Raw genomic sequence first — 13,624 nt, forward strand, 5'->3', positions numbered from 1 at the left:
TAGACTTTCTTCCCAATATCATGATGTGCTGTGAAAGTGTGCTGAAAATAGAGTTGAAGAGTCGAGTTAAACTTGTTATGGACTTGTTAAGGGCCAATTAACATAGCGGGTACTGATTTGCCCTGCGATTGAAGCTATACCAGCCGGCACTGTTAGCACCAGCTGTGATCCATCACTCCTGCTGATATCAAAGAGCCAGAGTTTATTTTTTCAGCAATGTAGTATTCGGAATCTAGACTGCTGAGCTGTTTGCTGGTCCACAGCATGGGAACAGTCGACATAGGTGGTTTCTGATTACTTGAAAATGAGAGGGCAGTGTGGGAGTGCCAAGGTGTACTATTCGCACAAGTACCATCCGCAGTAATGACAGGACCAGAACAGAGCCAACTACCAGGCCTTGACAAATCAGTATTGCCTGAACAGACTCAGACTAGTAGAGAAGGTGGAACTCATATCAGCCATTTGACAGTAGAAGACCGGAAACACAGTCACTGATCCACACTGCTTTAACACTTGCACTTATGGTCATCACTACCATTGCTCTTTACAGTAGGTTCATTCCAGACACGCACAGGGCACACCTGAGGGATTGGCTTCTACGCACTGCACTGTCCATCAAAGAAGAGGAACAGAGAGCTTGCATTTATCGCTCCCCATCACTCCTGCCCCATTCCCCCATTCCCGTAAGTGCCCTGTGACTCACCCTGTGCTTCCTCCTTTTCCTCACTAAATACGTTCAACGTGGTGTGTTGCTCTGTGCTTGGTGCTTGAGATGGTGGAGCTCTGTTACCGAGTGCCCTTCAGCTGTCTCTGCTGTACCCCTGTTCGATAAAGAAAGTGTATGGAAATCAGCATTTAAATCGATTGCCCTAGTGTTCCGTTGCTAAGAGCACTGTTGTGGCCTTTAAGAGATAACATGCACATTGGATCAGAAATGCTGCATTCAATATGTACATTGGATTGGTAATGCTGCATTTTCCCCACCAACTGTCCCTCAAACTGTTCCATAATTCATTCTTTATGGATTGTAATGGGTTTCAGCTTGTGCCAGTTGCTGCCCTTTCATTGTGAGTTAGCACAGTGTTTTCACACATGGCTCTTAAAACTGCAGGTCACCACTGCACCTTACTGCCTATGTACACTGAGGCATGCAATCTGAAGCTGCCCTCGCCTGTAGTTTCCCCTTTAAGAATCTTAGACTACATCCTACGACACTTACATCAGTGCGCAGTCAGTGGTGACAGAACGTCATTGCTAACAGGAACTTGCCATTGCTAAAGATAATGTCACACATTTTGGTTTCAAGCTTTTAATTAGCATTTCCCTTTTCACACTTAAAAACGGCTGCCTAAGTTCAACCACAGACATTTACAACATGTCCATACAATTAATGGTCACAGATGTGGTCAAGCAGGAGCTGTCCTATCATATACATATATATAGATATATATGTACAGACATAAAAGGACATAAACAAAGAACATAAAAAATAGGAGCAGTAGGTCACACAGCCCCTCAGGCCTGCTCTGCCACTCAATACGATCATAGCTGATCTTTGACCTGAACTCCACTTTCCCAGCATATCCCCATATCCCTTGATTCCCCTCGAGTCCAAAAATCTATGTCAGCCTTGAATATACTCAATGACTGAGTATCTACAGCTCTCTGGGGTAGAGAATTCCAAAGATTCACAACCCTCTGAGTAAAGAAATTTCTCCTCATCTCAATCCTAAATGGCCAACCCCTTATCTTGAGATTGTGGTCTCCTAGTTCGAGACTCTCCAGACAGGGGGAAACAAAGGCCGGGATTTTACCCGGGTAATGGGGCCTCGATGTCCGGAAAAAGGGACACCGAGAACCCTGCACCGCCTCTTCTATGGGAAGCCCGCCAAATCTAGTGCCAATTCGACACTTAAGTGGACAGTGGCGGGCCTTCCAAGGGATCAAGGAGCCCGGCGACGGAAGTCCTGCCCTCGGAGAGCTGCCTGCGGATTGTGGGGGGGGGTCATGCGGGGGGTGGGTGTTGTTAGCAAGGGCAGGTGGTTGGCTCTCGGTGGGCCCCTGCCTTCCCAATGCTAGGTCCCTCGTTCAGGCACTTAAGTGCTAACTTTCCATGTTTCCTGCATTCAGACATCCAAGTCTTTCCCTTGAAAGGAACAGGAGGATATGTTGATAGGGCTAGGTGAAGTAGAGTGGGAGGAGGCTTGTGTGGTGCATAAACCCAGCATGAGCCGGCTGGGCTGAATGGCCTGTTTCAGCACTGTAAATTCTATGTAATTCTAGAATTCTCAAGCAATGAATTCCCCTTGTTTAAAAACTGTGTGGAACTGATATCCTGACAGTGGGTCACTATTTTCACATATGAGAACGCATCATTGTCACCAATCAAAATGACTATTCTTCCCCCACCTCCTCAGTGTGACTAAACTCCACTCCCAGAAAGAGTCCCCCTCCCCTCCCCATCACACTATGGCATGTCTTCCATTTCCCACATCAGCTCTCCCGCTCTGAATCAGCTTGACAAATTTGGGGCATTTTTGTGCTGTGGCCCCATAACTCTTTAAAAAGGGGTTAAGGCTCCTTAGATTCATTTCTCATGTGGGATCCATGCAGCCATCAGACTGAGGAGACTTGCACCCATCAGATCTCTTCCATGAAAGAATATTGCTCCCACGTATCCCTTTATTTAAATTGATTCAAAAAGTTGTTGAAATATTCTTGACCACATGACTGCCCCACCGACAATGCTGGACTCCCTCAGCACTGCCCTCCCAAGAATACAGCACTCCCTCAGTACTGACCCTCCGACAGTGCAACACTCCCTCAGTACTGACCCTCCGACAGTGCAACACTCCCTCAGTACTAACCCTTCAACAGTGCAGCGTTCCCTCAGTACTGACCCTCTCACAGTGCAGCACTCCCTCAGTACTGACCCTCTCACAGTGCAGTACTCCCTCAGTACTGACCCTACGACAGTGCAACACTCCCTCAGTACTGACCCTTCAACAGTGCAACACTCCCTCAGTACTGACCCTTCAACAGTGCAACACTCCCTCAATACTGACCCTTCGACAGTGCAGCGTTCCTTCAGTACTGACCCTCTCACAGTGCAGCACTCCCTCAGTACTGACCCTCTCACAGTGCAGTACTCCCTCAGTACTGACCCTACGACAGTGCAACACTCCCTCAATACTGACCCTTCAACAGTGCAGCGTTCCCTCAGTACTGACCCTCTCACAGTGCAGCACTCCCTCAGTACTGACCCTCTCACAGTGCAGTACTCCCTCAGTACTGACCCTACGACAGTGCAACACTCCCTCAGTACTGACCCTTCGACAGTGCAACACTCCCTCAGTACTGACCCTCCAACAGTGCCACACTCCTTCAGTACTGACCCTTCAACAGTGCAGCGTTCCCTCAGTACTAACCCTTCGACAGTGCAACGTTCCCTCAGTACTGACCCTCTCACAGTGCAGCACTCCCTCAGTACTGACCCTCTCACAGTGCAACACTCCCTCAGTACTGACCCTCTCACAGTGCAGCACTCCCTCAGTACTGCCCCTCTCACAGTGCAACACTCCCTCAGTACTGACCCTCCAACAGTGCAACATTCCCTCAATACTGACCCTTCGACAGTGCAACACTCCCTCAGTACTGACTCTTCGACAGTGCCACACTCCCTCAGTACTGTCCCTCTCACAGTGCAACACTCCCGCAGTACTGCCCCTCTCACAGTGCAGTACTCCCTCAGTACTGACCCTCCAACAGTGCAACACTCCCTCAGTACTGACCCTTCGACAGTGCAACACTCCCTCAGTACTGCTCCTCTCACAGTGCAACACTCCCTCAGTACTGACCCTCCAACAGTGCAACACTCCCTCAGTACTGACCCTCCGACAGTGCAACACTCCCTCAGTACTGACCCTTCGACAGTGCCACACTCCCTCAGTACTGTCCCTCTCACAGTGCAGTACTCCCTCAGTACTGACCCTCCGACAGTGCAGCACTCTCTCAGTACTGACCCTCCAACAGTGCAACACTCCCTCAGTACTGACCCTCCGACAGTGCAGCACTCCCTCAGTACTGACCCTCCGACAGTGCAGCACTCCCTCAGTACTGACCCTCCGACAATGCAGCACTCCCTCACTATTGACCCTCTGACTGTGCAGCACTCCCTCAGTACTGACCCTCCAATGTGTGCAAACAACCACCTTCGCCTTCGAGCTGATTGGGTCTTCTATAAACTTCAGATTCAAGCAGGCAATTGCAGATCCTTGGACTGCTGCCAATTCCAGCATTAATTCCGAAATCCAATCTGAATGCAGAAATTGCCTAACCAAACATATTTTGCACTAAAGCGATTATGTTTTGAAACTATACTGCTATCTTTGGATGAAAAACAAGCTGCAGTCCGACTCGATTTAATATGTTTAACATTAACGGCCGGGTAAATAGGTCACATTTAAGCTTGCGTCAGGATTTTACATTGACCTGTTTTGCTTGGTTGAGGATTCTCTACAATTGGGAGGGATTGGGAAGTGAGGTACACCATCGGAATGCTATGCTTGGATCGGGCAGGTGTTTATCTTTTTTGAGCCTGCTGCAGTACAGATTTGAGTTTGTACCGACATCTGGTATAGCTGCCAGCGAGATCAGCTGAGAGAAGAAAGCAACATAACAAGAACACACACTGGATCAATTGGACCGAGTGTGCAGTAACAGCATCCCGGTTATGAGTTTCCTTTCCTCATTGTTTTTGCAGCTGTCTTTGGTGGCCGTGAGCACCTGTCGAACAAATAAGGCCTGAGTGCCAGTCGAGAAAGAATCAAAAGGAATTCCGAAAGCCAGGAGATGATTGGGAACTGGCAAAATGGAATTGTCCGGGCTGCCCGAGAACGCCTGCTTCAGAGAATGGCGTGCATCATCAAGGATAACGTCATCGCAAGTGTTTGTAGAGTCCAGAGACTTTCAAAGCCAATTTTTTGGTAAATGTACAACAATGGGAAAATATTGATAGAGCTAGACAATTTGCCTTGGACAGTCACATATCGGCCTCCTGTTACATATCCCACCCGATGCTCCACATCAGCATCCTACTCTATTTACTTTAGCTCACCCGATCAACATATCCTTCTATTCCTTTCTCCCTCATGTGTTTATCTAGCTTGCCTTTAAATACATCTATGTTATTTGCCTCAACTACTCCCTATGGTCGCAAGTTCCACAGTCTCACCACACTCTGGATAAAGACGGCTCTCCTGGATTCCCTATCGGATTTATTAGTGACTAACTTATATTTATGGCCCCTCTTCTGGTCTCACCCGCACGTGGAAACATCTTCGCCATGTCTACCCCATCAAACCCTTTCACAATCTTGAAGACTTCCATCAGGTCACCCCTCAGCTTTCTCTCTTCTGGAGAAAAGAGTCCCAGCCTGTTCAACCTTTCCTGATGGGTAGAACCTCTCAGTTCTGGTATCATCCTTGTAAATCTTTTTTTGCACTTTCTCCAGTGCTTCCATATCCCTTTTGTAATTATGGAGACCAGAACTGCACACAGTCCCCTAAGTGTAGTCAAACCAAGGTTCTATAAATCTGGCATAACTTCTTTGATATTCATTGACTCCAGTGGAATTGACTTTTCAGGTATAGTGTACAAAAGGCATCCTATGTGATTTACCTATTTTAAAGCAATGCCCAGGTTGAGTTAGCACCCTTTTCTAACTGTATCTTCACTGTCATACATTGCTCACTGTTCAGAGCCTGATGAATTGAGAATGACCTGCAGGTACATCCTGGGAGGTTGGGTGGGTTGGAGGGGGTGGGGGGGGGGGGGTGTGGTGGTGGGGAGCGCGGGAAGCGGGGGGGGTAGATGTTTAGAGGTAGGGTGGAGGAAGGTGTGGAATGAGGCCAGCTCCACAGAAACATAACTTTTCAAAGGTTTAATGGCCATTTCTTGAGCAACCTCCAGCAGTTACTTCATACCCAAAGTTTGCTTCAAGGCCCTACGGCCGGTGTCAGGACTGCAATTTGCTCAGGGTAGTGGAAATCTAGAACTCTCTCCTCACCAAAAGGCTGTTGAGGCTGGGGGTCAATTGATAATATTAATACTGAAATTGGTAGATTTTTGTTAGTTAAGAGTATTAAGAGTTACGGAGCCAAGGTGGGTAAATGGGTTGAGGTACAGATCAGCCACCATCTAAGTGAATGACAGAACAGCCTCGAGGGGCTGAATGGCCTCCTTCTGTTCTTTTGTTCCAGTTGGAGTAGGGTTCAAAGACATTTGACAGCCCATCTATCTATACCTGAGGTGTCAAGCCAACCAAATGCAATAGAACAACACCTAAGCAAAGGTGTCAGGAAATGCACATTAAGAATCTTCTGTGCTGTTTTGGTGGATGTACTAACTCTTTTATAATAATATAAAATAAACAGGGGTTAATGGCTTCATTAAAATAATGGAGAGAGGAATTTCATACGTTCATATGTTCGGCGCTTGCACAATAATGGCCTTGAAATTCTGCGAGGCCTCTCCCAACAGGTCTCAGCTTGGAGACCAGCAAGCCCTCACGAAAGCATCACAAACGGCCGCTTGTACCATTTCCCCAAGGGATCGGCTGGTCTCCCATCTGAATTAAACGAGAAAGTGGTATAGTCCACATGGAATTTCAGGACTCACACCTCCCACAGTATTGTAGGTAATGACTACCTGTATGTAGGTAAATCCCGAACATGAGGAAATAGCTTGAAAGGTTAGAATGTATGCTTACATCACACTTAGCCCCTTCAAGGCACACACCATCCTGACTTGGAACAATATTGGCGTTCCTTCATCGTCACTGGGTCAAAATCCTGGAACTCCCTCCTTAACAGCTCTGAGGGTGTACCCACACCTGATGGACTGCAGTGGTTCAAGAAGGCGGCTCACCACCACCTTCTCAAGGGCAATTAGGGATGGGCAATAAATGCTGGCCTGGCCAGCGACACCCACATCCCGTGAACAAATAAAAAAAACACTTGACTTGTTAAGTGCCTGACCTCATGATCCTGAGTCAAATCGCACATTGATAAAAAAGCTAAGAGAGGTTACTCCTAGAGGTAGGCCATTCCAGTTTACGTTGGGCAAGCAATGTTATTTTTGATCTATGTTATTTATATCAATATATAGATAGATAAAATTACAGGACAATTGAAATGGAGATCCCCTTCATTCCTTACTTAGCACTAAAAGAAAAGCATTCAGCTTCTTCATATAAATATCTTCTTGAATTTATCTAGCCATTGGTTGATCTTTGACCTATGACCTCCACTCAAGCTTTGTTGCTGTGCAGAGGAAGTAAACCAGTACGATTAGCAAGCTTTTGCTTCCTCCCATTTCCAAACAAGCAAGCAGAGCGTCATGACGGTTAATGGGCCTGAGATGTAGGCGTCCACTTCCTGTGAATGTTCCACCCGACACACAGACAACACAGATCAGATGGGGTGGGGGGGAGGGGGGGGGGGTGGTGGCAACAGGGGGGGATGGGGAAGCAGAGGGGCTTAACCCTTTGCCTGCTGATGATGAATGGCGATAGCTTCTTGGCAAGAAGCCACACAGTATCCATTAAGTCTAACCGTACCTTCACGAAGAAGAGCAGGGGATTCCTTGGCCAATTTTTGTTGCTCAACCAAAATCACTCAAACATATTATCTTTTCCTTATCACGTGTCTGTTGTCGGGAGCTTGCTGTGCACAAAATCGGCTGCCGCATTGCCTACATTTACAGCAGGGACTGCATTTCGCAAAGACTTCATTGGCTGTAAAGCACTTTGGGATGTGCTGAGATCATGAAAGGTGCTATATAAATGCAAGTCTTTCGTTTTTTTCCCCACTTGTCGCATACAACATATCACAGAGCACACTATGGGTTCCCATGCTAGTATACCAACAGATGAATGCACAGTCCATTCCCTTTATGAAGACGCTACTATCGGATACACTTTGCGAGTCAGTGCTGGTGCTGAGGCACCTCAGTGGATGGAAAATTGGGAGGGGGAGGGAGGCTGTGCAACCCTTGACCTTCTGATCCGTATTAAGAACATAACATAAGAAATAGGAGCAGAGGTAGGCCATACTGCCCCACAAGCCTGCTCCGTCATTGGGCAAGAGATGCAGCGGGGGGATGTGAGGAAGAACTTCTTTACACACCGAGTGGTAATGACCTGGAACTCGCCGCCCACGAGGGTGGTAGAAGAGGAGATGATCAATGATTTCAAAGGAAATTGGATGGGCAGATGAAGGAAATAAACTAGCAGGGCTACGGGGGAGTGGGACTGACTGGATTCCTCCATGGAGAGCCAGTACGGACTCGATGGGCCAAATGGCCACCTTCGATGCCATAAATGACTTTATGACCCAACTTCACTTTCCCACCTGCTCCCCATATCCTTTGATTCCTTTAGTGCCCAAAATATACTCAATCGCTGAGCACCCACATCCCTCTAGGGGGAGAGAATTCCAAAGATTCACAACTCTCTGAGTGAAGAAATTTCTCCTCGTCTCAGTCCTAAATGGCCGTCCCTTTATCCTGAGACTGTGACCCTTAGTTCGAGACTCTCCAGCCAGGGGGAAACAACCTTTCAGCATCTACCCTGTCAAGCCCTCTCAGAATTTTTCTACATTTCAATACCTCTCATTCTTCTAAACTCCAGAGAATGTAGGCTTATTCTGCACAATCGCTCCTCGTAGGACAACCCTCTCATCCCAGGAATCAATCTAGTGAACCTCTGTTGCACCCCTCTAAAGCATTGCCTTTTTGCAAGGCCCCGCCGGCAGCATGGTACTGTTAGGTAGTTTTACCTTGCCTGGTACCTTACACTATGCAGTCTTCAGCCACCTCTGTTCCAGGTCCTGTAGATACTATGTACAACACTGGATCTGGCCTGTTGCACTGCTGTGTTGGAAAGGTGCCCTGCACTCTCAGACAGGGCAAACCCACTGGCACCCACTTCCTTCAGCAGCATCTCCACTTCACCAGCCATCAAAACGGGGAGCGATGTTGGCTGCGTTGCCACTCCTCCACTTGCTACAGACTTTGTTTCGTACCTTAGTTTCCATCCTGCAGGGAAAAAAAGATCCACATGTTCAAACTATCTGCAGTTGGTCTTTTTACTGATATCTTTGGTCCTCAGCTGATAAATACTTATAACGTGTCTTATCAGTTGGAGACCCGTCACTTAGAACATTTTTCCACAGGGCCGCATGCTAACCAGGAGCTCAGCAACAAGAGCTCACAGACAGAAGCCTGGTGCTGCTCCTCGCCTTCCTGGACTGTCTTTCTGGGAACTGAGGTGGCCGTCCAACAGTCTCCTGGAACCACATAGAGGAAGGATGGCAGTTTTGTGGGCTTCGCACCATTGCATGTGGTGTTTAATTGTAGTGCTCTTGCCCCTGAGTCAGACGGTTGTGGGTTCAAGTCCCACTCCAGAGATATTATCCAGGCTGACACTTCAGTGTAGTACTGAGGGAGTGCTGCACTGTCAGAGGTGCCGTCTTTCAGATGAGATGTTAAACCGAGGCCCTGTCTGTCCTCTCAGGTGGACATGAAAGATCCCATGGCACTATTGTGCAGAAGAGCAGGGGAGTTCTCCCTCGTGTCCTGGCCAACATTTATCCAACGACCAACATCACGAACACAAATTATCTGGTCATTAACTCATTGCTGCTTGTGGGAGCTTGCTGTGTGCAAATTAGCTGCTGCGTTGCTGACTTTACAACTGCGATGACACTTCAAAAGTACTTTTGAAGCCTGTCTTTTTGTGGGATATGTCGAGCATTCTTTGTTCCAGTCCTACTCAGGCCCCCTCCCCCAACTCTTTTTCCGGTACATTGATGACTGTATCGGTGCCGTTTCCTGCTCCCGCCCCGAACTAGAAAACTTTATCAACTTTGCTTCCAATTTCCACCCTTCTCTCACCTTTACATGGTCCATCTCTGACACTTCCCTTCCCTTCCTCGACTTCTCTGTCTCCATCTCTGGGGATAGGTTGTCTACCAATATCCATTATAAGCCCACTGACTCCCACAGCTACCTCGACTACACTTCTTCACACCCTACCTCCTGTAAGGACTCCATTCCATTCTCCCAGTTTCTCCGTCTCCGACGCATCTGCTCTGATGATGCCACCTTCCATGACGGTGCTTCTGATATGACCTCCTTTTTCCTCAACCGAGGATTTCCCCCCACTGTGGTTGACAGGGCCCTCAACCGTGTCCGACCCATTCCCCGCACCTCTACCCTCACCCCTTCCCCTCCCTCCCAGAACCGTGACAGGGTTCCCCTTGTCCTCACTTTTCATCCCACCAGCCTCCATATCCAAAGGATCATCCTCCGCTATTTTCGCCACCTCCAGCGTGATGCCACTACCAGTCACATCTTCCCCTCCCTTCCCCTGTCAGCATTCCGAAGGGATCGTTCCCTCCGCGACACCCTGGTCCACTCCTCCATTACCCCCACCACCTCGTCCCCGTCCCAGGGCACCTTCCCTTGCAATCGCAGGAGGTGTAATACCTGCCCATTTACCTCCTCTCTCCTCACTATCCCAGGCCCCAAACACTCCTTTCAGGTGAAGCAGCGATTTACTTGTACTTCTTTCAATGTAGTATACTGTATTCGCTGCTCACAGTGTGGTCTCCTCTACATTGGGGAGACCAAGCGCAGACTGGGTGACCGCTTTGCGGAACATCTCCGCTCAGTCCGCAAGCAGGACCCTGAGCTTCCGGTTGCTTGCCATTTCAACACTCCCCCCTGCTCTCATGCTCACATCTCTGTCCTGGGATTGCTGCAGTGTTCCAGTGAACATCAACGCAAGCTCGAGGAACAGCATCTCATCTACCGATTAGGCACACTACAGCCTGCCGGACTGAACATTGAGTTCAATAATTTCAGAGCATGACAGCCCCCCACTTTACTTTCATTTTTAGTTATTTTTTCTTCCTTTTTTTTTTTGCATTCCTTTTTACATTTTTTACAATCTTCTTTTGCATTTATTTCATTTCATCTTAGTTTGTTCAGTTTGCTTACCCACTGTTTTTTTCAGGTTGTTTTTCTTCAGGTTTGCACTTGCTGATGTTCAATATTCAGTATATTCACACCTAATCTGTACTAATGCTTTGTCTTTCAACACACTATTAACATATTGTTTGCCTTTGCTCCGTGACCTTTTGGTCAGCTATGTGGCCTGGTCCAATCTGCACCTTCTCCTTTGTTATCTCTTGCCCCACCCCCACCTCACTTGTTTATAATCTGTGACTTTTCTAATATTTGTCAGTTCCGAAGAAGGGTCACTGACCCGAAACGTTAACTCTGCTTCTCTTTCCACAGATGCTGCCAGACCTGCTGAGTGGTTCCAGCATTTCTTGTTTTTGCTTCAAAAGTACTTCATTGGCTGTAAAGCACTTGGGACATCCTAAGGCTGTGAACGGCACTATAGAAATGCAAAACTTTCTTTAACTCATGGTGCAACAGATGATCCAAAACTGCAAAACTGGGTCATGATTGAACATCACAAGATTATCCAAAGTGTGTCTATGTCTGAGAGTCCCAAAACCCGCCCCAGTATTAAGGCAGGGCAGCAGATGCTCAATTCTGCATCTAACCCATGCTGGGCCTGCTGTGATAGCATTTTCCTACTTCAGATCAGTCAAAAAGCTGAGCTTGTCTGGCACAGTGGCCTTACCTTAGCCAAAAATATCCAAGGCCTGTAATAGTGCCATGAGTTTTATAAACGGGGAGATGTCCACCCCCAGCACAAAGTCAACCCCCCCCCAAAACAAAACAAAACAAAACTTTAGCAATTCATAATCTATGATAACACTCTGCCTGAAACTCAGAGTGACCAGTTTCCATAGCAACTCTCAGTCCTGCGCATTCAGTGCTCAATTCGTAAAACAGGCACAGCCCTAGTGCTCATTCCCACCAAGGGGACGGCTTTACTGATCGAAATGCTCACATTTTTATGGGGCAATATATCTGGTTTGTTGTTTGAGACCAGATGTCAACTGCATGCTCTGCGTGCTCCCTCCCACACCCTGGAACAGCAGAGCTAAATCTCCACAGCACTCTCTCGATAGATCTCAATTCCTCTGTGTGTTGTCAAACAATTATTGCAAAAGGTTTTGAAGCCAATGATTGCTGAAGGGAGTTGAACTGTTTAGAAATGTTAGGAACATTAAAGACAAAAATGAGAAACTAAATACTTATAATGTGTCTTATCAATCCAAACACCTCAAAGTGCCTCACATATGGTGAATTACTTTCTTTCGGAGTACAGTGTGTTATGTCAGCAAATAATACATTGTAAATGTATTGAACCCATATTATATCGCAGACGCATAACAACTGACAGATAGTCCAAGAAAGTTCCAATCTCCCTTTTGTCATCTCACGGATGAGAGGCTGAAACAAACTTTCATATTAAAGCAATAAAACTGACTCAAAATATGCAACTGAGGCAGATGAAATTCAATACATATAAATACAAGTTACTGTGCATTGGCAGAAAAAAATGAGGAACATTCATGCTCAGTGAGTGGCATCAACTTAGCTGGGAAGTGACTGAAAGGGAGGGAGAAGTGGATGTCAACAGTCACAGGGGGAGCGATATTGTTCTGCATCTGCAGTGCAAAACACATTCTTAGTGAAACGCCAGGCCGTGTTACACTGCACTGGTTTTCTTTTCCATTGGTTTCAAGCAGGTGGACTGGATAAATATCACATTATATCCCTCAGAGCTCGGTGTCCCTCAGAGCTCAGTGTCCCTCATAATTCAGTGTCCCTCATAACTCAGTGCCCCTCAGAGCTCAGTGTCCCGCATAATTCAGTGTCCCTCATAACTCAGTGCCCCTCAGAGCTCAGTGTCCCGCATAATTCAGTGTCCCTCATAACTCAGTGCCCCTCAGAGCTCAGTGTCCTTCAGAGCTCAGTGTCCCTCATAATTCAGTGTCCTTCAGAGCTCGGTGCCCCTCAGAACTCAGTGTCCCTCAGAGCTCAGTGTCCTTCAGAGCTCGGTGTACCTCATAATTCAGTGTCCCTCATAATTCAGTGTCCCTCAGAGCTCAGTGTCCCTCATAATTCAGTGTCCCTCATAACTCAGTGCCCCTCAGAGCTCAGTGTCCCGCATAATTCAGTGTCCCTCATAACTCAGTGCCCCTCAGAGCTCAGTGTCCCTCAGAGCTCAGTGTCCTTCAGAGCTCAGTGTCCCTCATAATTCAGTGTCCTTCAGAGCTCGGTGCCCCTCAGAACTCAGTGTCCCTCAGAGCTCGGTGTACCTCATAATTCAGTGTCCCTCATAATTCAGTGTCCCTCAGAGCTCAGTGTACCTCATAATTCAGTGTCCCTCATAATTCAGTGTCCCTCAGAGCTCAGTGTACCTCATAATTCAGTGTCCCTCATAATTCAGTGTCCCTCAGAGCTCAGTGTACCTCATAATTCAGTGTCCCTCATAATTCAGTGTCCCTCAGAGCTCAGTGTACCTCATAATTCTGTGTCCCTCAGAGCTCAGAGTCCCTCAGAGCTCAGTGTCCTTCAGAGCTCGGTGCCCCTCAGAGCTCAGTGACCCTCATAATTCAGTGTCCCTCAGAACTCA

General features: G+C 47.5%; 1 protein-coding gene across 7 annotated transcripts in view; it reads right to left on the minus strand.

Annotated features, from left to right (window-relative positions):
* Window positions 1–13,624, minus strand: part of tamalin (trafficking regulator and scaffold protein tamalin) — a 101,966-nt gene that overhangs the window by 18,969 nt on the left and 69,373 nt on the right. For 4 of the 7 annotated variants that reach the window (XR_010971228.1, XR_010971227.1, XR_010971230.1 and 1 more), the window contains exons 8-9: window positions 8,838–9,096; window positions 704–821 (exon numbers count right to left, since the gene is read on the minus strand). Coding sequence is in view for 2 of the 7 variants with exons in the window: in XM_068024519.1 (XP_067880620.1) it covers window positions 8,867–9,096 (230 nt within the window). In the remaining 5 variants the exon portion in view is untranslated. The remainder of the gene's footprint in view (window positions 1–703; window positions 822–8,837; window positions 9,097–13,624) is intronic. The other 3 variants (XM_068024519.1, XM_068024520.1, XR_010971231.1) reach the window with 2 other exon arrangements.

Source organism: Heterodontus francisci, chromosome X (genome assembly GCF_036365525.1).
Source record: "Heterodontus francisci isolate sHetFra1 chromosome X, sHetFra1.hap1, whole genome shotgun sequence".
In the NCBI taxonomy this organism is placed as follows: Eukaryota; Metazoa; Chordata; class Chondrichthyes; order Heterodontiformes; family Heterodontidae; genus Heterodontus; species Heterodontus francisci.